Source organism: Lissotriton vulgaris, chromosome 9 (assembly GCF_964263255.1).
Source record: "Lissotriton vulgaris chromosome 9, aLisVul1.2, whole genome shotgun sequence".
Taxonomy (NCBI): domain Eukaryota; kingdom Metazoa; phylum Chordata; class Amphibia; order Caudata; family Salamandridae; genus Lissotriton; species Lissotriton vulgaris.
The window spans coordinates 477,387,921-477,412,802 of NC_141697.1; the positions used below are offsets into that span (position 1 = coordinate 477,387,921).

Sequence of the window (24,882 nt, forward strand, 5' to 3'; positions counted from 1 at the left end):
TTTTTGTTTGTTAAGTGAACAGATTTGTGCATGCATAAACAACATGTTCAGCTTTTGGTATAAAGCATTTATGAAATACTACTTTCATTCCTCCACGGTTTTGATTCTGCCTCCTCAAAGGACGGGGAATTCTAAATGAGCAATCACTTTGAGACACATCCAACCTTTAAGTGTTTAGTGAGAGTAGATAGCTCACACTACTTATTTCATTTTTATTTAAGGACTAAGTGGTGCTTTTAACATTAACAGCCTGACCAATTTGGAGGGTATGAAAATCAGGAACATCCATTTAGAATTTAAAGTCTGCTTACACTAGGATTTGGTCAGCATTGAGGGCCATATGACTGAAAGTCGCAAATATGGTGGGTGAAAACTCAGTGGGACCCGTGCGGCACAGAGTGGCTACAAAGTTGTGCGCTGTATATGTGTATAATGGTAGTGTTGCCACATATTGCGATTAGCACAGTTTTTAAGATAAAACAGATGGAAAGAAAATGTTTCTTTCAAACGTGAGCCAATTCGGGCTTGTTGTCAGAGTGAAAGTTAAGGAAGAAAGCTTAGTGGACACTGGCTGAATGCATGTTGAAGAAGCAGCACCTAAGGCCTGAACACATAAGACAATCTGTATTTTTGTAGGATAGGTGAATCATTATGTTCCCGGCTTTCTTTGTGTGGGCATCAAGTGGCTACTCAAATGCTGTGGAAGAGAATCTAGGTGGTTCAGGAGTAGGAGATGGATCATGGGGAACAGAAGAACAGGAGGGCTATATCTGAGTTTCGCAGGGAGTCACAAAAGTACAGAGTAGGGGGAATCTTTATCATCAGTATATAAGTATATATATATCCTATATATTCCGTTTTATAACTTTTATTCGATTACAGTTTTTATAATCATAAAAAGTACATAGTTTAAAAGAACAATTAAGACATTTCTACGTATACATAGAAAAGGGAAAGGAATTTTTTAAGAAGTGCTTAAGAGAGAGCATGTTACATAAGTGCTTCAGTTAAGTTTGTAAGTTTATGTCGAATTAAAATAGAGGCTTTTAAGAACATTGCCACAGATTTGGCTACATGCGGAGAGTTCAAACATTGCAGGAACGGAAAAGCTAAATAGCACTGTCTATGACCAGCGGATCGAAGAAGTGGAAGTATCCAAGAATTGCGAGGGGTTTTGTAGTATTTACAGAAAAAAATAATATGAATTGTTGTTTGTTGAGATATACCATCACATGGACAGTTCATGAGCGAGCGGGAACAATTGTGAGTTTCAGGAAAGGAAACCAAACGAAAAAAGGTATTAAAGCGGAATCTTGTTAATAGAAATTTTTCCTGGTTTGACAGGAAAAACGAAAGGTAGAGTTGCATTCCTTTAAGGGGTTGTATTGCACAAATCTGGGTGTTAGAAGGTTTCATGATCTCCGCCTGATTTCTCAGCTCTCTCAGGTGGGTCAAGCACATCGATTTTAAATGCTGCCTGGAAATGTCTTCGACAGAAGGAGGATCATCAAAATAGGAGTTACGGCCTAGATCGTAAAAAAAGTTCCGAACGAAGACCAACCAAGGAATCTTATGCTAGTTTGTTAGGGCTTGACAGTCTGTGATCAGAGATCGTGTCAAGTGGCATTCAGGTTTCGTCCATATTCGTTGCCACAATAAAATCAGTTGCGAACGGATAGTGTCTACTATGTAGTCCATGCCAAGCTCGGTATGGGAAGCAAAATTCGGGGCGCTTTGGGGGAGGGCCAGGAGATATTTGATGAAAGTATTCTCAGTTATTTGAAGGTGATCAATATGGCCATGTCCCCACACGCCTGCTCCATAAGTAGCCACACTGTGGCATTTTGCGTAGTAGACTTTCAACAGCTCTGGAGGAGCAGGTTTCCAGAGTTTTCTCGAGAAGGACATCAGGGCCGATGTTGCGCGCCGAAAAAGGAGATTTCTGGTAATCGTAGCTTGACGCCAATTCAGAGCGTCGTCCACAAGAATTCCGAGGTATGGGTACACAGATGTTCTTTCCAGCTTTGTATTGTCCACTAGTATTGGTTTTGGTTTTTTAACCCTAGGGCCAATATACATTGTGAAGGTCTTTTTTATGTTAATTTTGAGGCCAAGTGAGTCCATAAAAGTGCTGTATTTGTTGATTTGCTTCTGAAGTTGATTTAATGTGCGGGCCAGAATAACAGAATCGTCTGCGTATAGCAGTGTTGGTATTTGCCGCTGATTTATCAGAGGTAGATCCTGGCTCCCTTCGAGCATAGCCTGCTCTAGTCCATTGGTGTAGAGGTTGAACAGGAAGGGAGCCAGTACACAGCCCTGTCTGACTCCTTTTGTTATTGAGAATGAGCGGGACAGCTCACCGTTGGTACCAAATCTGACTCGCCCGGAAGCATTTGAATATAGTTCGCGGAGGAAAGCTATTAAGGAAGGATCCACTCCTAGATCACTGAGAATTTTCCAAATTTTACCATGTTGGACGCAGTCAAATGCCGCACTCAAGTCGACATAGACGAGGAAGATGTTACCTCCTTTGGCGCCAGCATATTTCCCAGCCAGGAGTGCAAGGTTCAAGGCCTGTTCCACGGTCCCGAGCCCCTTCTGGAAACCATATTGCAGGTCAGTCATGATGTTATTTTCCCGGGCCCAAGATTGCATTCGGTCCAGGAGCACTCTACCTGCAATTTTACCCATGGAGTCCAGAAGGGAGATTGGCCTGTAGCATGCTGGGTCATTGCGGTCACCTTTTTTGAAGATGGGCAGTAAGATTGAGGTTGACCAGGAAGGAAAAAGACCATCCGATGCTACTGCTTCCAGGACCTGTGTGATTATCGGTGACCAGAGTTCTATATTGTGTAGAAAAATGTCCATTGGGACTCCGTCTGGCCCCGGAGCCTTTCCTGATTTGGATGTCTTAATTGCTTTAACAACTTCGCTATGAAGAAAATGAATATTTATCGGGAAGATGTTGTTTTCCGATATATGGAATTCACTTGGATCTGATCCTTTTTCGGTGGCACTTTGTAGGGGTGGGCCAAAGATTTTGGAAAAGTGCATGACCCAGTCGTCTTCAGTGACAGCTACGTCCAGGTGTTGACCTTTTGCGTTTTCGGCCAGAAAAGGAGATCTTAAGACTTTCCAAAATAGGGCACTGTCCTTTCTTTGCGAGCTATCGTGAAGTTGGGACCATAGCTCTTTCTTGATTTCTTTTTTGCGTTCCCTTCTGGCTAAGTTATATAATTTCCTTAAGTTGGTGATTTCCGATTGGTTTCTTGAGGGTCTATGTAGGGCTTCTTTTAGGTTCGAAAGAGCTTTACGGCAAGCTGAATCGAACCATCTAGTAGTAGGGGCCTTCATATTCTTTACTTTGACAAAGAGTTCTTTACCAATTGCCTCCAGGATATTTTTAAAGTTATTAATAATAGATTGAGGTGTAGTGTCCAAGGATAGACATTCTTGTATCCAGAGCTTGGATTTTTCTAGAATTTTCTCTGTTACTGCCACCGGGTCGATTTTAGCCCATTTGACTGTATAGCCATTCAATTTGTTTATAACTAATGTGTTCTGGTTTAAAAGACTCGTTTTTATGGAATGTGCTTTGGTCAATTTTGGAGTAATTATTACGCTGATTGGGTAATGGTCGCTCATGACATTTGTCCCTGTTTCAAATTTAGTTAATTGTCCCTTGAGTGAGTGAGAGGACAATATATAGTCTATGGTAGTTAAAAATCCTCTTCCGTGAAAAGTGGGGGAAAAGTCTTTCTGAGGCTCTGCTATCTCATTTGCAAAGTCCAAATCTAAAGAAAATATAATTTCATTTAGTTTGCTTTCACAGGACGAGTGAACAAAATGAGGCATAGGAATACCAAGTTCGTTATGCAATCCACAGTTGCCATTCCTGTGGTTAGGACAGAGTGAGAGATTAAAATCACCACCCCATAGTAGATGTACTGTATCAGAATTTGATTCGGTCATCAGGGATAATAGGAAAGTGGCAATCTCCTCTAAAATTGTGAGACAGTCTGTTGTACTTGAGTTATTGTAGTAGTTGATGAGTACATAACTAGAGCCATTAGTGAACTTTATTTGAACGATTTGATGTGATGGGGACTCTTTTAGAATTTTGATGGATAAGAAGGGAAGAGTATTGGCGACGTAGATCACAAGACCTCCCTTAGGCCTTCCCAGAGCTCCCTGTATTGCTGGAGTGAAAAAAGTTTTATATCCCGTTATGTGATTTGCAGTGGTGGACCATGTTTCCTGGAAACATAATACTTGATGTTTCCTTACTGTCTCGGACCAAGAGTCTAAATTAAGTTTAGAAAGCAAGCCTGCAACGTTCCAGAACAGTATAGAGAGGTTTAGTGTATTGGGGAGAGAGGATAGTTGTGTAGTGGGAGGTTCACTTAAAAGACTCTCTATTGGGGTCGGAGGAGGGTTATTTGTAGCCCTCAAATCGGTTGGTTGGTGAGAAGATGGATCTAAACTCTCCGTGTGGGTGGGCAGAATTTTGGTTGTGGGCGTCAGTCCGTTGTAAATATGAGGATGGGTGTCTATGATAGACTCGAGGTGGGAGTTAATGATGATCGAGGGAATTTGTTGTGGCTGACTTACAAGTTTGATGAATGAAGAAGAATGCGGTCTATGATTCGACTGAGAGGGGATGCTGTGGGCTTGGGCATTCTTTCTCTTGAGTTTTTGGGGTCTTAACGGTCAATCAACCATCTCAAGACAGTCGTAACGATTTCTTGTTGGGAAACCCTGCCAGCCCTCCAGTGGATGATAAGGTCTACCTTGCCAGGGCTGGTTTTGCCATTCTCTAGTTCTATCTCTATTTCCACGGCCATAGCTAAATCCCACATGTTTCCATTGATCCTCTTGGGGATGCTGCCAGTTTGGGATGGGGGTGTATTGATAAGAGTTCAGTGGAGGATAGAAAAAAGAAAGGTGCTGGACGTCTATTCCACCTTTCTTCTCCAAAGAAGGCCAAGAACAGATGTGATCCACGGTAGATGGATCCCTGCAAGTTACTATAATGCAGTCTCCACGGATCGACTTGGGTTCGTCCCCTATCCATACTACTCTGCGGGCAGTAGAAATCCCTCCAGAGAGGTATGGTTCTAGTGGTCTATTTATGCTTAGCCACTGCATGACTTTATTTTTAAGAGACCAAGCTGTTTCTGTCATATCTTCCGTTAATTCGGGTACACCTGTGAGGATGATTGTGTATGGGGTAGCCTCCGGTGGAAGATGGACTGGGCGCCTGAACCTTGGTGCCTTTTTGGATGTGAACAGAGGTTTTTTCTCTGATAGTTTGGGGGAAGTGGGTGCCGGTTTGTTTGTTGGATGGACTGTGGTTACTTTATCTGGTAATTTCCCGGTTTTAGCTGTTTTTTCCGGGCCAGTAGTAGAAGTATGTTGGGATAGCTCAGTATTGGATTTAGTCTTTTGTACGCTAGGGGTTTGATCTTGCCGGTTTTGTACTTGAGAGTTAATGTTTGGTTTTTTGGAAGGTGGAATGACCGGGACTGGTTGTTTGGTAGCTGTTGGTGGTTGTTGATGGTGGGATACTTTTGATGGGTGGGTGGCGTTTTGTATCCCTTGGTTAGTTAATCGTCTGTTGGTTGTGCTAGAATGTGTTTGTGATAAAATTGCTAGTTGGGCTTCCAGATTTCTTATACTGATTTGTATGGGTTTGAGCTGTTGTGAAAGTAGATCCTTGATAAGGATAAGTAATTGCGATGATGTTTTACAAGTTTTACTAGGATTATCTGTGTCCTCAATAAGGATAGGAGGTGGTAAAAGGTTGTTTTCTACTGGGGTGGTTATCGTTGAATGCCCGGGATGTAGTAGCTGTTTAGAACGATTCCTCCCAGGTTCCTTCTCTGGACCTATAAGAGGAACAGAAACTGTTGTATTTGCAGGTGGGTTGAAGTTAGTTTGTTTGGGAATGGCTCCTTCCCTTAAACCTCTGAGGTGTTTATCTATAGTTGTTTCTAAGCTTTGACATGCTTCTAGGTCCGGGGTAGCCTCTAGGCCATCGGATAGTAGTTATTCTGATTGTGTTACAGATAAATCAACTGAGCATGGCACTGTGTTGACATCGACAGTTGTCACAGGTAGGGACAGGGAACTTATGGATAGAGTTTGCTGAATAGGGGAAGCTGCAGATGCTAAGGGGCCCAGGGATGAACGTTTGGCTTTCGTGAGTTCGAGAGATAATCGTTTAGCGTTCATCAGGTCGAGTGATACTCTACGCTCCAAAATAGTTATGCTTTGGTCGATGACCTCTGTAGTACTTGAAATAAATTGATCTATTGGGCCAGTGATTTGGGCTAGTGACTGCACGTTTTTTGTTTTACTTCTGGTTCTCCCAGGCATGGTCGACATAGAGAAAATCCCGTAGGGAAAAAATGGGGGACGTGCAGGAGTGAAGAGTCAAGGGGGGTTGCCCGGTCCGGTCTCTATCGGGCACTAACGGGCAACAACGGGCCCGCCCTTGGCCCGTGCTCCGCCCCGCGCGCGTCCCGCGTCGCGGGTGAAGTGATGGTGATTATATACTTGTCGGCGGTGGGCGTGTCCGTGGGCGTGGCCGCCGGGGGAAGAGGAACCAGCTGAGAAACGTGGAGATTGCTGGTCCTCGCAGTCCCCCGGCTTGCTGCTGGTGTTTTCCCAAGCCTCTTACCCTGGGGACTCTAGCTGGGAGCGCTAGGCTAGACCTGCCGATTGCAGGTCTCCCTCACACCAGCGAGTCCTCGTCAGGGGAGGCGGCAGCCAGAAGAGCAGATTTCAGAAGTTGCGCGGATCTTCACTCCATCCTGGACGCAACAGGCAGCAGAGTTCTACAAGGCAAAGTGAGTGGCACCCGCGAAGCGGGTGTCACGAAAGGTTTTGAACTGCTCGGCGGTGGGCGTGTCCGTGGCCGTGGCCGCCGGGGGAAGAGGAACCAGCTGAGCAACGTGGAGATTGCTGGTCCTCGCAGTCCCCCGGCTTGCTGCTAGTGTTTTCCCAAGCCTCTTACCCTGGGGACTCTAGCTGGGAGCGCTAGGCTAGACCTGCCGATTGCAGGTCTCGCTCACACCAGCGAGTCCTCGTCAGGGGAGGCGGCAGCCAGAAGAGCAGATTTCAGAAGTTGCGCGGACCTTCACTCCGTCCTGGACGCAACAGGCAGCAGAGTTCTTTAGACGAACTTCAAATTCCTTGACACGTGGTATTGTCGCTGGTCAAATGGGAAATCCAAATGGTTTCTTTGGCGGTAGCTGTTCCATCCCCAACTCGCAACAAGTGTCTGTGTAAAAACCTTCTTTACTCGAGTGCAGCTGGGCAGTACTATATATATATATATATATATATATATATATATATATATATATATATATATATATATATATATATATATATATATATATATATATATATATATATATGTGTGTGTGTGTGTGTAGGGGTGCAGTAGGCTGAGTCGGAAAAAGTGCACAATATGTTATTGAATAAACTGCAGGATTTCATTATAATAACTCTATAAGCAATATTGTGTATTTACCATGAGGAATTCTGAGGGTTCTTCTTCTTTGCAGGAAAGGATAGCTGTATCCAGAGCATCAGTATGGATTTTAACATTTTTCTGGAGCATCTGCAGGCTTTTCCTGAATTTCTCGAGTTGATCAAGGGTGAGCTACAGGACGATTACAAGGAGTATGGTTATACAGAGCAAACACCTAGTGGAAATCATGCAGCGTGACATGTTGATAGGCTACACAGTAAATAATGGAACATATTGCAGATCTTGTCAGTCACTCTCGAATACAGATCAATAACCTCGCTTCATTGACACCAATCTTGGAAGCCATGCTTGTCTTCTGGTACCCCTACTACTGCTTCTGTCATCTATGTTCTCAGGGGTCATGAAGGCTATGGCAGGAAGGAACAGAAAGTAAACTAAAGCTGTATGTGCTCTCTTAAATTTACACTCCTTGCAGCCCTTCACTCAGATTGTTATGGTTGTGGGTAAGCTGTCATCTCTATGATGTCAGCCGGGGGTCAAAATGTGTGTGATGTTATTACTACTACTAGTCCTAGAAGTTTGGTGAATCAACATCCATGTTTGGCTTCAGGTTAGTGGCTTCAGGGTGTTCAGCGCTTGTATATATGAAGATATAAACTCTGGGGGTTATTGAAACGTCCCTCTTGCCAACCCAACATACTTTCGAATGTTGTCTATCTTAGAGTAAAGGCCACAGAGGATCAGCAGGTCGACTTTTTCCTGATTGCTGCAGTCATTCCATATTGCAATTCCTCGATGAACCTAAGAATATAGTGGTTTATCAGCATTACCAGTAACTCTATGTTTTATTTATGTACGTGGTCTCTACTATTTAAAAGAATCAATGGTATTGATCAACATAACATTAGGTGTCATCTATCTATTTTAGCTCAGGCACAAAGTTAGAAGCTTGTACATAAATATGTTGCTGGTGCGTGTAAAATGTAGTGATGACAGGTGCCGCAAAACAACGTTCTTTTATGCTGTCGACCAGATAATTATGTGAGCATCACTACAGAGAGGCTTTGGCTCCGCCCACATGTGGGGAGCCAGGAGTACATGTTTTCAATGGGCAGAAGTTGTGGGCTTCCACAAAAAAGTGCTTGCCCGCCACACAGCTGTGATCATTTTGTTTATTTATCCTGCTGCCTGAGCTTTAACTTGAACTTTCATGGCACACACATAAAGATGTAATTCTATTAATGTGTTTTAGAAAACTAGATGTTTTATGTTGTTTTCTCTGGCAGCAGCACAGATGAAAAGAGGGCAGTCATTAACCTACATGGATGTTTAGGGTTGGCTTAAAAGTGCATCTGTTACCTGACCTGTTAACCTACACCAATATTATTCTATAGTTTATTGCTTTCACACAAATACACATCTATTCCCATGCTATTTTCTTGCAAATCTTCACATTGACATATAATAGTCCTTTAAAGCCAGATCTAATGACAGCGGCAGTGCTTGTTCATGTGTTAGTCTATTACTGGGAAAGATTTTTGCACTGGCCCTCATGTACAATCATATGACACACACAAGGTAGTAAAGGATGCTTCAACAAAGTTTCAGTCAGAAATTACCCAGTTTTATCAGCATAAGCAATTACTTGGTGGATTTAAATTTAAGGATACACTTCCTGGCCTTACAAGTCATCGTTTATTCAAGGAGAGTGGGAACCAAAAGGTTTCAAAAAAGTGTTTACTCAGATGTAGCTCAGCAATTGGAAAGAAATGAGAAATCTCAAATTTGGCACATAACTGCAAATGTAGCAGGAGAGAATTCTAAATACCCAGACAAACTGATTTCGCTCAGTAACAAAATTGCTTTCAATATTGTGAGGTACATTATTTCTTCAAAATAAATCATTGGATTCAGAATAATAAAATTCCACGGAGCCCATTTCAACAGTATCTAAAATGAAGTTGTTCGCAGGTGTAAATTTTAGGCTCACTAAATCTCTAATTTGAATTTAATAACAGAAAAGTTGCAAGAAAATCAAGCTAACATTTATATGTGCTGAACAAGAATCATGATGCAATTTCGTAAGCTGTCAATTTGATCGAGTTGATGTGAATCCATACCATTAATAGAAAAACTCTAGGACACATTGCAATATGCAATGTAGGATCAAAATGAAATAGAAACAAATATTTTCATATAGTAATGCTACAGTTCTGGCAAACCTTCAGCAGCAACGAGAAGCATTGCAATGCCCTGCACTATTGGACCTCGAAGAAGCACTGCTCATAAACAGTAGCAATTATATGAAAGCTTCTACAATAAGCCGAATTTTAGGTAAATAGCTGGTCTGGCACTTACAACTATCACATTACCCCTCTCACCCAACTGTAAAACCGAGAGCATTGACCATCAGTAAACACTATAGCTCACTTATGACCTCCCAGAGCACAAAACCAACTACACTACTGGAGTTAGATGGATTGGCACCTCTGTAACCATATGGACAGGACTTTAAGAAAATTCAATTGATAGATGATAATGTAACTTTACTTTCATCTTACCATTCAAATTGGGTACCATTACAGAATAGTGAAGATATCTAAACAAAGGAGGATCAGCCATAACAACTATTGCTGCCATGATCAAATATACAAATCTATGCAAATGGAGAAGGGGACATGCAAATCCTACTTGCCATTGAAAACTGTCAGTTTGAAGTCCATGCCACTGCAAATCTATCGAACATAAACACACATCCAGACAAAAGTGAAGCCATACTCTATGGTGTTTGGAAGCTATGGAAGTACAGGTGACAGCCTCAAAACTGATATTTCAAGGACTGCATCTTAGACGATGTACCAAAGTAAACCAAGAAGGTTGGTGAAACTGATGTGCGACTTCACTGGACTCATTGCCACTGCAATACTTTGAAACCATGCAATATATGAGGCAGGCTGTGCAGGCTCATGTGGACAGGCACCGCATCTCCATTTAGAATTGTAAAAAGTAAACTATATTCAAAGTCAACAATATATTTATTTGCGGGGATGGTAAAAGAAGACATTTAACTTTACTTTAATAAAGTACAACGAACACCATGGTGGTCCTTCTACCATAAATCACAGTCTTTTATTACCCCTCACAAGCACTTGGTTATCTTACAAAAGTTAAAGTAATTTTAATTGGATTTTGCATGTAGCACTAGGTATTCCTGCAATGCCTGTGCATTTATTTGCCAGAGGTTTTGTCTTCACATTTTTTTTATTTGTTCAACAACTTGCTTACATTTGGTAAATTGTCTTCCTGCAGATGCATCATTTCTTGATTACCCTTTCGGAGTCAGAGTGAATCAGAAAACAGGGAACATCCATTGAGGCTTACCGCTGTTTCTGGATGCCCTTGTGAGAGGAGAGAGGGACTCTTGCTGCTGCTTAGACCGCCCGCCTCCCGCCTCCCGCCGTTAGACCCCAGATCCAACTCCGGGTCCGGCCGTTGAGCGGAGAGCGGCGCTGGTTCTTGCTACCAAACTACAATTCCCAGCATCCTCTGAGACGCTTCCTGCGTCAATCACGCGCCAGGCGGCGCTTAAAGCTGCTCCAACCCCGGTCGAGAGGGGGAACATCCATTGAGGCTTACCGCTGTTTCTGGACGCCCTTGTGAGAGGAGAGAGGGACTCTTGCTGCTGCTTAGACCGCCCGCCTCCCGCCTCCCGCCGTTAGACCCCAGCTCCAACTCCGGGTCCGGCCGTTGAGCGGAGAGCGGCGCTGGTTCTTGCTACCAAACTACAATTCCCAGCATCCTCTGAGACGCTTCCTGCGTCAATCACGCGCCAGGCGGCGCTTAAAGCTGCTCCAACCCCCGTCTCGCGGGACGCGAGCGGGACGCCCGGACGAAGCCCGGACAAAGGGCGGGCCGTCTGAGGCCGTCCGAGGTTGGCCAAGGTTGGGTTGGGCCTGGTCTCTTGGTTTGTTGTGTTGATAACGACGCTTCTGCTCATCTCTCACTCCGGCTGATTTCATTGTATGTTTTCAACTTTGGCTGTGTGCAAAGAGAATTATGCCTCCAAAAAAGTTACCTACTCCTAGCAACTCCATTGAGAACTATCTTGTACAAGTTGTAGAAAGAATCAACAGTGATAGGAGAACATCTTTGGGATTAGACTCATCCACCCAATCTCCCTTTATCGACATTGAGACAGATGATCCCTTTGGCCTGCAGATTAATAGTAGCTCAAATGGTGCAACACTCGATACATTTCCTGATACTATTATCATACAGCCTAGTGGTACTGTTGCTGGATCTGAAGACCTTAGCGTTAACGAAGCTCTGACAGAGACAACCACTAGTAAAGAACCCTCCATCTCCCCCCCAGCTCCCATTTTAGTCCCGGGGAAACGGGAGTGTCTAAGGTCAGCTAAGAACAAAGTAGCAAACCTCCCGAGGAAACATTCAGAGGAAGAGGAGCCTGACCTGACCAATGAGGCTTATGTCACTCTCTCAAATGCCCAATTTAATAAACTACTGGCTTTGATGGATACCAAAATCAAAGGTGTGGTTAAACCTCTGGTCAGTAAAATAGATAAGTTAACCTCTAGAAGGTCTACTGGAAAAAATCTTGGGTGAGATTGGTAAACTCCCGGAAAATGTCTCCGCCAAGATAGAGGAAACTCTAAGTAAATCAGTAACTGCAGCTAACAGTGGACTTATCCCTACCCCTGTATCAAACCCTCAAATGGCAACTAATAGTATTTTCCCTGGTGATGCTCACATTGCCCCGATCCCAGCTCCTGCTGCTGATGACCCAATCACTGAAAAAGGGACTTTCGAGCTTGTAGTTGAAGCTTCCCCATTGGTTCTTGTTCTTGCTAATGTTCCTCCCTTGGCTCAAGGTGAGCGTGAAACAACATCTTCTCTAATAAATAAATCCCTATCATGGTTGACCAACAACATGGTAATTTCTCCATGGGGAAAGCAGCAACTCTCTGAAGAGCTCGTTAATGCGAGAAGGGTTCAGTGGATTGGGGACAGGGTGAAAAAGTTCAAAGGGGAGTGTGTTGTCCTACACTTTTCCGACCCCGGGGTTTTGCCTAATATCTTACCCAACATCCTACCACCACAACGGAGATCAACCTCAATAGTTCCATTGACTCTGGACTTCTTCTATCCAAGAAAGGGAAGTGGCCCAAATTCAAGTATTTTGAGAACCAAATGGAACATTGTGACTAAGAGGGGGAGGAAGGATGTAGCTTCAGTGGACTGGGGTTTGGGGTTGGAAAATCGTTTCTCTGCATTATCTAACTTGAATGCTTGTGACTGACAACCACCTATTTGTAACTCTATCCCCTTGTCTCTCTGTGACAAAAGTTCTTCTGATGCAGTCAGTAACTCAATTACAGATTGTATTCGGGGTATCCGTTCGATGATTCAGCAGGGCCATCCAATGTAAATATCACTAATCAGGACACTGGGGGTAGGACGACACATGAGACTATTACAAACCCTTGTTCTCTTAAGACATAGAATTCAGGGAATCTTTTGTCCTGGAACGTGGCTGGACTTTGTTCCAAGATGGATTGTGCTGACTGGCTTGAATTTATTAATAATTACGACCTTTGCATCTTCCAAGAGACTTGGGCGTGCGACCCTATCTTTGCCTTGGGGTATATAAATTTTCATGTTCCTGCTACTAAGGGCCCTAAAGGGCGGCCGATGGGGGGTCTTACTATTTGGATCAGGCAGTCTTTAAAAACTGTTGTAAAATGTGTGGAGCTTGACGAAAAAGATATCCAGCTCATCAGATTGACTAATGATCTATCCATCTCCATAGATATTTACAATATCTATGTTAGAGGTGGAAGTAAAGGTAAATCAGAGGTTCTTTTGAGTCTTTTTAATCTTCTTGAGACACATTCTGCAGGGAAAAACATCCTAATTGCAGGCGATTTAAATCGCACTTTCGAACCTCTCATCACTGGTGATTCTCCTCTCGGAGTAGAGGAAGATAAGCTTTGGGACATCCCCTCACTTGATACCCCACCGATAACTCGCTGGACGGCTGACATACTAGGCCTAAACGTTATGTGTCTGGAGCACGGGCTACGAGCCTTGAACGGTCGAACTAAATCAGATCGTGTTCCCGCCATGACCTTTAACAACGGGCGAAGTAAAAGTCGCATTGACTATGTCATTTGTAGCATATCCATATGGTCATCTCTCAGTGACATGGTAGTAACAGCTAGGCCAGAAAGCGACCACGACCCTCTATGTGTCTCACATAATTGGTGGACATCTAATGAAATTGCTCCAACCCCTTGTGACCAACTTGTGCTCCCGACGATTATTCCATCTAATAATATGCGTAGGTTAAGGTGGTCTGGTGTCAAGACAGATCAGCAGGTCCTGGAAAAAATAGGAGCAGCGACAGACAAGGCCATTGTGGCACTGGAGAGTATAGCTGGGTCTTCACAGGGACATGAAGACATCACTAAAGCACACATGACTCTTTTCAACGAAGTTAAAAATTTCTTCTTAAAACCCGTACATAACACGAGGGTCCGCCCACACAAATCAGCAAAGTGGTATAATCAAGATTGTAGGGCAGCAAGATTTAATTTAGGAGCTGCAATCAAAAGTAACAACTTGAGTGAGATTCGATCTGCCAGGAAGCACTATAAAAACTGCATTGCTAGGGCTAAAAGAGAATGGGACGAAGACCACTGGCAGAAGCTGAAATGTGCAAGTGATCGCAAACACTCTAGATTATTTTGGCATATTGTCAAATGGGGTCACGATAGATCTCCAGAAGCTCCCAATAATAACGTCTCTCATGATGCATGGGTTAAATTTTTCAGCGAGCAGTACTCCTCCAGGGATCAGTTTGTTAACAGCTCCAGCCCAATTTACCTGTTCGCAGATGAAGACATCTTTGTGCAGAGCGAAGTCCTGTCTGCCCTGAAATCTGTTCACAGTGGCCGAGCTCCGGGTATTGACGGAGTCCCGGCGGATGTCTTTCTAAATGATACCGACAGGTGGAGTAAGTACATCTGCCTCTTACTAAATCATATTGCTAGGGGCGCTGAAATCCCGGCATCCTGGCGGGGTGCTGTCATTATCCCAGTATTTAAAAAGGGAGACCGTGCCCAACCTTGCAATTACCGCCCTATCAGCTTAATTGACACGGTTCAAAAAGTTGTAGGACGTGTAATCATTAACAACTTGCTTGATTGGGCAGAGGAGCAGAATGTTTTATCTCCTTTTCAGGCTGGGTTTCGCAGAGCAACCAGCACTGTGGACCAGGTCTTCCGTTTTCAATTGATACAGTGGAGGACCGTGGCTCTGGGTGGATGCAGTCTTTACGCAGCATTTGTTGACCTACGGGCTGCATTCGACCTGGTGCCGAGAGCAAAATTGTGGGAGGTGCTGGCAGCTCTGGGGGTCCCGATGACCATTCTAACTTTGATCATGAGACTCCACGAGGGCACTTATGCTAAAATTCAATGGGGTGGCTACGGTAACGACACTATTGATTTTCCTGTCGAGCGTGGGGTTCGACAGGGCTGTTCAATGGCACCAACATTGTTTACACTTTTTATTAATGGAATTGTTTCCCGCATGCAAGCCGAGCCTGTAGATGCTCCCTCTCTCGCAGGTGTAAAAGTTCCTATTTTAATGTTCGCAGACGACACCTTAATTCTATCGAAATCCCCTAGCGGTCTGCAAAAAGCACTGGTAATCTTTGATAAATTTTGTAGTGACCATGGCTTGGAGGTAAACGCAGCTAAAACAAAACTCATGGCTTTTAATCCCTGCAGAAATTTTAAATCTAAAATAACCATGAGTGGGCGTTGCCTCGAAGTAGTAAATTCTTTTACTTACCTGGGGATTCACATCTCAAATGATAATAGATGGAACCATCATTTAAACATTGCAGTACTAAGACACAAACAACTGGCTGGCACCATCATCAAGGAGCATAGCAAATCTTTGACCAAACCAATTAAACCTCCTTTGATCATATATGAGGCGAAGGCAATAGGGTCAGCATTGTATGGGGCAGAGATGTGGGGGCAAGAAAACCTCCAGGAGTTACAGACATCAGAGAATAACTTCCTTCGGAAACTAACAGGCACCCCACAGAGCAGCCCCCTTCTGCCTCTTAGATATGACCTTGGCAGGAAGGAAATCTCGGCAATGTGCAAACTTCGTCCGATATTATATTGGCGTAGAATCTGGACCACCCCTGAGTTGTCACAATATGCAGCAGGGTTTGCTGATGTCATCAAAGCAGACCGATTTCATAAAATCAGATAGTTCAGATCATTAAAATTAGCATTAAGTGAACTAGGGTTAATTGAACTGTGGTCCGATCCAACCGGGTCATCCTTCCCATCCAAGTTGTTTATAAAAAATCTTTTCTGGAAACAGGTTGAAAACAGAAGTCTACTTGGCAGTAATAATGGGTTTATGACGACTGCTTTCCTTGAAGCTAAACTGTTTCCCATGTATGAAATGTATTGGGATTTCATAACGAAACCCATGGATAGGAAACTATTTTTCCAAATGAGGGCTGGCTCTCTACCTCTGAGTAACTTAACATCAAAATGGAGAGATGGAGGTCCAGCTATTTGCCCAGTTTGTGGGGAAGGAAAGGAAATGTTGGGTCACTTCTTGTTTTCCTGTAATGCATATTCCGCTCCCAGACGTGTTTGGTTGGCTCCCATGTGTAGTATCCTGGGTACTAAAAGTAGCATGGTAGCTCTACGCATTGTTAAATCTACCTCCTTAAACTGGATTATTATAGCGACTGCAAAGTATCTGGGGTGGGCGTGGGTAATTAGGCAGAGATTGCTAGTAGGGTAACTACTCTCTGCTTAGTTGAACAGAGACTGCTAGATTATCTATTCTCTGTTCCCATGCGAGGTGACTATCTGATGAACAATTTTTTGATTTTTAACCGTGATACTGGATTGCTTATTTTTAAATTTGTCTTTTTATCATATGAACTTTGCACCTTTGATTGTATATAACAGGATGAAATGTAATTTGAAATGTCTTTTTAATATGTATTGTGCTTAAGTCATATTCGATCTTGTAATTTAATTGTATTTTTATTATGTGTTTGTTTGTCTGCTTTTATGAGTAATACTCGAATAAAGCACTTTTTGAATTGAATTGAATTGAATCAGAAAACTAGAAATGGCTCTCCTGCACAATAGATGGCATCTCAGCTTAAAGCCCAGATGTAAATTTACAAAGATTTAAAAGGTGCCAGCCTGGTACAGTGATGTCCTTTTATCCACACAGAAATGAAACCAACAAGACTGAAAGAACTGCAGTATTCCAAACAAAGGGGCCAATTACTATTGCGGTCTTTCCGCATCCTCCAGGCCGGCGGAAGTCAGCGCCGGCCCGGAGGATGCGGAAAGACCACAGCGGACCCACCAAAGACCCACCGCAACATTAGGATGGCTGGTGGGTCCTGGTTTCCGTCCGCAGCTTTTCCGCCGCGGTTGGCTTACAACCGCGGTGGAATAGCTCTAATATGGTGGCGGTGTCTCTCAGACACCGCCAGCCATATTAGGATGGGCTTTAAAAAGTGCTTTTCCGTGGCGGGTTTTCTGCCGTGGAAAAGCATATGGAACTTCACTGCGGGGGCCCGTTGCGGGCCCCCTGGGTGAAGGTACGGTGGGGGGTGCATATGGGGGGTACCTATGGTACCCCCCTGCATTTGTATGCGGCGGGTGCAGCTTGAAGCCGTACCCGCCGCAATGGTAAAAATAGAGGATGTGACCGCCAGGGTGGCGGTCACATCCTAATTGGACAGGAGGGAACTCCGCAGGCAATGCGGAGGTTCCCTCCTCCTCTATGGTCGCGGACGGACTCAAGTCCATCGCGATCTTAATGGGCCCCTAATTTAGGACCTTATTAACAGTTGTGTGACCAATCCTTAGTATGGGCAGGCGAGTGGGATTGGTGAGGAATCTGCAGAAAGACAGAATATTCACCTGACAGATCATTACCGAAGGTAAGTAACGTCTACTTGCAGGTCCCTCATCTCTGTAATCACTACCCATGTAGAATCTCTCAAGCTGTGGGTTTGCGGAGATAATCAAACCGTGATGCCCTGCAACACCAATTAGATGAAATTGCAATTTCTGAGGACTTCAGCGTCCAGGGTCACTAGTTAAAGTGTGGGCCACAGCCCACACTGCAGCTTGGCTAATGTCCAACACAGGAACACCTGAGACAATGCTGACTGTCTTTGCCCTGGTGGAAAGGGCTTTGATGCCTTCTGAAGGATCTTTGTTGGCAAGGTCATAGCGTATCTTGATGCACAAGATGATCCACTAGGCAATTTCTGAATTTCTGAATATCCTTGCCCTTTTGAAGCAGGCCTAGGCCAGGCAAAGGTGATCATCACCTCGAAGCTTGTGGGTTCTTTCAATTTAAAAGCTGAGCGCTGTACAAGTGTTCAAACAATATAACATTCCTTCCTCTTTTAGGGGATGAAGCGGTGGGTAAAAGGTTGGCAGGTTGATCAATCAACCAACATGAAAGGGAGGAAATCTTTGCTAGAAGGACCAGCTTGTCTTGGAAAAATTAAGTGAAGGGAGGCTAACCTGACAATACCTGCAGCTTGCTGACATACAAAGCTGAGGTAATGGCAATCAAACAGACGGTTTCAAGAGGGAGCAGCCTTAAGGGGCAGCTAAGCATGTGCTCAAAAGAAGAAGAAAACTAGAAAAGTTAGCATTGAACTAAAATTCCACTGTGGTATGAATGGAGAAGAGACATGGTTCAACCCGTTCAGAAATCTCAGAAAAATAAGAGACTTGCATAGTGAAGGCTCATCTAATAAATGGAGGTAGGCCAAAAGAGCAAAAAATAAACCTTTAACTTTGTCCACAGTTAAGCCTTGCAGGTGAAGTTCAGAGACAATGCAAAAGAACAGGACTAGAATGGACAGACTTGTAGAGGAACACTAAGCTAACAAAATGAGATCCATAACTTCTGCAGGCTGATCTTAGCTTGTCCCGTTCGATCACTTGGAATGAAGCTCAGAAGATCGAGAAACACAGCCTGACCCTCCCTCTAATAGAAGAAGTCTGCCCTTAACAGATGAGATGCAGAAGGTCACAAGGACAGGCGGAGCAGAGCTCCTCATCTACAGTTCATTGAGATGGCGGCCTCATTCAAGCGAGAAGGCACTGGTCACCACTGTGGCCACTACCGGTGGAGGACTGAAGACCTTCCCACATATGAGGTTGTCTATAACCAAACATCACCTCAGATCATCTGTGAGAACCCCCAAATGCTGGGCTTACCAGAATGCAGGCATCACTGAAATGCATGCATGCACCATTGACCAGGAGACAAAAGTAGAGTGTGGAGGACTTTCGGGGCAAGAGTTTAGAGTTCCTTCTTGAAACATCAAGATCATAGCCTTAATGTCCCTAACAGGCTGGGGAGGCGGGAAGGCTCTGAGTGACAGAGTGTCCAGCTGAAGAGGAGATGCTGGGCAAGGGTGAAGTGAAGGTGTGACATGAGAAATTTGATGGAAAAGCCAGAGTCAAAGAGCAGGGAGGATGAGGCCTGCAGGAGGCTTGACACTTAGTGCAGCAAGCCTATCTTCAGCAGCCAGTCATCGAGGTATGTACGGACAGAGGTCCCTGACCTTAGATGATGTGCTGCACCTGTCAACATGACCTGCATGGAGACCTGAGGCGTAGATGTTAACTCATGCGGTAGGACCCTGAATTGATAGTAGGTGGAACTCACCACAAAGTGCAGGAACCTCTTTTACAACCGCGATATTGGTATATGAAATATGCATCAAGCAACTTGAGAAAAGCCCTTAAATCTTGCAGCTCCAGAGGTAAGAGAACCTTTTTCAGTTAAAGCACCTCAAACTTCCCATTGTGTACAAAGGAAATCCAAGTGCAAAAGTCCGGGATGGGGTAAAGGCCCTTATCTTTTGGAGGAACAAGAAAATGATGAGAATAGCATTCCTGCCCTATCGTGTACTATGGAACCAACTCCACAGTACTTTGCACAAAACAGCCAAACCCTCCTGCTACAGAATGTCAGCCTTGTTGTCTGAGATGACTGCTGGGATGGGGGAAGTCCTGGAAGGCAAGGACATAGGACTGCCCAAGAATTTGCAGAACTTAGTCCACCTTGATGGACTGCCAACGTTTTAGAGGATGGGACACCCTTCTCCAGCACCACAGGCTACGCGAGCTACGGCATGGATGCATTAATGCGGTTTTATGGGGAGCGGCATTAGGGAGGAAGAGAAGGTAAATTACTCTGTTGGCCACAACATCTTCTGCATCCACCACACTCTCTCTAGCCTCTAAATGACCTTATTTGATTTCTGCACAAGGTGCAAGGGCTGGCACTACCATAAGAGCATACTCCTGGAGTATCTCTGAAGTTGTGGTTTTGTTGTGTAATTTGCATTAAGGGAAAGGCAGTTCCAATGATCTGCCCATTCTTTGTCCCTGTGTGAAGCTCTTCAGTGGCAAATTGACCTTCTAGCCAGACATACAAGTGCTATAAATGCATTTCTATAAGGTCCACTTTGACAACTCTAGAGCACCTGGTGGGCTTCATCCAAGTGTGGCAGAAGATGGAGATGGAGGAACCATTGGACTATGGCCACTGAATCCACCATGTTCAAGTCACAGCAGATAATGTATTTAGCTGCTTTCCTTTCATTGTGAACAACTTCTGCAATTGGTCACAAAGGACATCATGAAGATTCGGAATAATCATATGTGCCATCTCCCACAAGAGGTGAGAATACCAGGTCAAAGTTGCATTCATTGATCAAAGGTCAAGAAGACGCCTTCTTGCCTACAGAAGAAGAAGACCCCCACCCACTGATATTGCTGGACCTCTCAGCTGCCTTTAACATAGTTAACTATACCATCCTCACAGGCATCCTTGAGCCTTGAATAGGATTCATCGGCAATGTCATTCACTGGTTCTCCACCTACTTTTCCAACCAACATCAGTTTGCCACATGGGTACCTTCAGATCACAAAAGATCCCTATTACCTGTAAAGTCTTCCAGGGTTCCATACTGTCACCTGTCAACCTTTACATGGAGCTGTTTGGAGCATAACGATTCACCACTTCGTCAAAGACACACAGTGTACTTTAAAGTCTCCTCTTCAAGAACGTCCGGAAGCCATGTTATTCAAAGTTGACCATTAGCACATTTCCAGGAAGCTCAATCTTGCTTTCAAAACTGGCAAATTGAAGCATGATTTCAAGAGAAAAATGACCCCAGTTTTGTATTTATGAATATCTCCTGACCAAGACCATATTGACCTTTCTCTGGTAGAAGATCCTGCTACCTGCTCATTAGATAAATTTCTGTTGAAAGTGACACGTTTCTGTAACATGATTAGGTTCCATAGACTTGCATTGAGACCAAGCACACACATACTGGTTTAAATATTATGTATTTTTAGCATTATGCTCCAAGTGGCCTTTTACTAGTTAGAGCCCAAGCCAGTTGAAATTACAAATATTTATCATCATTGTGCTGCTCTGCTTGCTATTTTGCATTAAACGCTAGTTGAATTTTAGGCTTCTCAGTGTGTTGTGTTTTATTTATGTGCTTCTTCTTGGAACACTTCTCGGTTCAGTTGGAAGAGGCTTGTTTCGAGGATTTGTCTGACAAAGGTCAGGCAGAATGGGACCTTGAGCGGGATCTGTAACGCTGTTTCCCTCAGAGTTCACCGCAAGCCTCTGTCATGAAAAGCTCAACCTCCCTGATTGCCTTGATGATCCATGGCTGCACTTCTTGAATGCCATCAACTTTGGTGGTGAGGTCTCTAGTAAACCACAAAAAAAAAATGTTTTTTGACAAGAAACATTCAAAGGTGAGAAATTCAAACTCCTTGTCAAAGGGCATTGTAAAAAAGGAATGATGTCAGTGCAATGGGTGGTGCCTTATAAGGCTCTGTGATGCCTCAGCCAGGATGGAACCTTAAGCTGAGATGGAGCAGAGGCATCACCTATTGGCACCGGATACCTATTTAAAGTTTCTGAATCTATTCTGGCACCTGGTAAGGATTCAAAGGGTGAGGAATCTGCAAGTAGAAGTATCCATCAGAACATATAGTTAAGGTTAGCATACAAAGATTTGGATTATAAATAGTATAGGATGTTTAACAATTTAAAATATTTGCATTTGTTTCCAGTATAGGAGAATGTAGGCTTTTCATTCTTGCCTGAAGCCCAAATTCTGAATCTAAGGCTAAATTCTGATCCCTGCACAAACCCTTGTTTGTACCAGGATCAGAATTATAAATTGGGCTCCAAACACTGCACTCCCTTCAGTTTTCCTCAAGTAAACTTTTAGCAGGTCAAACGTGCCAATGGGGACAAACGCTCACTGTCTTCCTATACCTGTGGAACTTGGTGCAGGATGCACCCATTCCACCAGTAATTCCCAATTGTTCTTTACAATGGTCAGAATAGGGGATATTTACTGTACCAGGTATATGCCGCACCCCAGGTTCCTGCTATGTACTGGATTCTCTAAATACTTCACCACTTTCCGATTCACTCATAATCTGACCCAAAGCATCATGGTCTAAGGTGGAAAGAAAGAAGCTATATTGCATTTTGAGTGGGACTATTAAATTGTATTTCTCTTGCTTTAATGTATTTATATTACTAGGAAAGTATTATCCAGTATACTTAGGAGCTGCTGCAAAACCTGGATCATCACAATAGGTTAATCTACAGAGTAAATTGATTGCCTTTAATTTCAAATGCCAAGTACAAATAGATAGGACACAAAACAAAGAGTACCTTCACTTGATCCAATTCTTTTACAATTTTCCATTCTGCATCGGAGATCCTCAGGGAAAGAGAAGACTTTTCTGAAATGATGATGACTGGATCTGCATGTTGTACTAATTGGTCTTCCACTTCGGAAATCCGGAGAATAATTGCTCTTATACTCTCAAGACGAAGACACAGTTCCTAAAAATAAAAATAAAATAAAAAAAGGCTGTGACAATTTAGGCATCTGTCTATGCAACTGCTACCACTGCACAACTATTTCTACTGTTTGTTTTTTCATGTGATAAATTCAGACGTATTGGTACAAACAACAATGTTTCATAACAATAAAAAGTTATTATCAAATACATTTCCATAGCACTGTTAAGAATCAAACAAAACATAATGGCATATTTCTTTTTTACTCTGACAGACTTTGAGTTAGAGCTTGAAGCTGGAGTGAGCAGACGTAGCGGACAAAGAGTAGTGTGCAGGCGTGTATGAATACACACGCCCAATAGGAGCCCAGATGACTCTAAAAGATGCTGTGGTTGTGCTGGCTCAATGCAGCAGTTTGCTGCACTATAAGAACTTTTCTCTGCCGTCGGGGGTGCAGAGAAGAAATCGTTATTTACCTTTGGTAACACCTAATCTCGTAGAGAATATATCTAGCAGCAGATTCCTTAACTTTTGAATTTCTCCAGGTGTCAGGCTGGATCAGAAAGATTTTTTCGTGAGCAGTACCCCTGCATGCCCGTAGGTTGGGTCGATCAGCTCGGCATTCGTTTTCTGTGTCGTCTGCGCCAGAAGTGATGTTGCAGTACCTGTACAGTCACCAACCAGGTGCGCTAACATCAGTATTTTTTTCTCGACTTTCCATGCTGGACTAGCGGACCTATGAAGAACACTGACCACTGGTCTGTCAAAACTAGGGCCCTGAAAGGGGTCATCCCTATCCCTAGACATTTATTTTTGAAAGTGAGCAGGATGGGTGGGTGGGTAAGGAATCTGCGGCTAGGTATGATCTCTACCAGATAAGGAGTTACCAAAGGTAAGTAACTTGTTCATCTGATAGCAATACCATCCACCGAGGAGGGTCAGGAAACTGATTTCAACCAAGTCCTGCATGACAGAATGGGCAAAGTGCCCATCTAAGCAGAACTGACTGTCCAGACAGTAATGTTTGGTGAACCATTGACTTGATTAATATTTGTATAGCGTGATGAATGTCCGAAGGAATCTTGGTGCGAGCGTCTGACATTACAGAACTGGTAAAACAAAACTGAACCATAAACCTTGCAAAGAAGAAGAAAAGAGCCAATTTTCAGATGCTTACTGAAAATTAACAAATTTGATAGGGATCTTAGTAGCAGTGGCATTTGATTCCACAACAAAGATATGCCATGAACAAAACTCTTGCCAAGAGGTTTTAATGATCTTAGAAACCTGCCTAGTCTTGGCTGTAGCTGATCGTAAACACCTTCGAGGAGAGTACCACAACATTTATTTATTCCGGTACTCTGGACCTATCACATATAGAGCCTTGTGTGCAATACAGAGTGCTTTAAGAGCCACTCTGTATTTTTATAGGAAGCCAATGAAGCTCCTACCGCCCCTTGGATGCTGATTCATATTTTCTGATGTTTTTCAGAAGATGGACTGCTGCAAACTACAGCCCCTGGAGTTTCTTTAGTAAACCTTGCTACATACCCAGATATACAGCATTGCAGTAATCCATCCGTGATAACACTAAGGAGACAACCACTGTTGTCTGAAGATCAGATGACATGAAAGGAACAACTTTTTTCAGTGTCTTTAAAAGATAAAAACAGAAATAAATGAACTGATTCATCTGGTCTGTGAACGTGAGTTTAGAGTAAAAAACTGCTCCTACTTTACTTTGGCGACTGGAGTTGGTAAAGCATGGACAGCCACCAAGAGGAGTTACAGAGTGACAAATTTGACCCAAAGAGGAGTACCTCTGTCTTATCCGAGTTCAGTTTTAAGAACTGGCTATTCATCCAGTTAACAATCACTCTTATACAGTTATTACACCTGAGGGCAACTCCTCTATGTTGTTTGTAATAGAAAAACTATGTGTGTCATTCGCATAAGATATTGTATTAAAGCCAATAGATCTGATCCATTTGGAGACAGCGTTGGGGGACACCTATCCAGCTACGGGTCAAAGTCGGGGATGACAATGGGGATGACACCACCGGTGAAATCCGGTGGCACTGGGAGCATCGGACCGGCGCCAGGGAAGATCCAGGAGGTCTGACCGGTGCCGTTCTGGATCCAGGAATGGATCCCTGAGAGCCGACTGGAGCTGGAGCTGCCAGCAAAGAACTAGATGGGGCCCCCCCCTGACCACTTGAGGCCCGAAGGCACGTTGGAGGGGTCGGGTCAACAAATATGAGGTGCATGGCCTCAAAGAAATCCTTCAGTTGGGTGGCGGTTGCTCCAGGTCCCGGAAAGGTGGGGAGACGCAGAGTCGACCCAGGCGCAGGTTGCTGGTATTGAAGCCTAGAATGCTGATGCTCCCTCATCGTGTCAGCCAACGGACGAGGAGAAGT

At 43.7% G+C, this 24,882-nt stretch overlaps 1 protein-coding gene across 1 annotated transcript in view; it reads right to left on the reverse strand.

Moving 5' to 3' along the window:
- SYNE2 (spectrin repeat containing nuclear envelope protein 2) overlaps positions 1 to 24,882 on the reverse strand; it is a 1,750,628-nt gene that overhangs the window by 246,126 nt on the left and 1,479,620 nt on the right. The window contains exons 128-129 of the mRNA XM_086937933.1: positions 22,334 to 22,507; positions 7,541 to 7,672 (exon numbers count right to left, since the gene is read on the reverse strand). Coding sequence (XP_086794059.1) covers positions 7,541 to 7,672; positions 22,334 to 22,507 — 306 coding nt within the window. The remainder of the gene's footprint in view (positions 1 to 7,540; positions 7,673 to 22,333; positions 22,508 to 24,882) is intronic.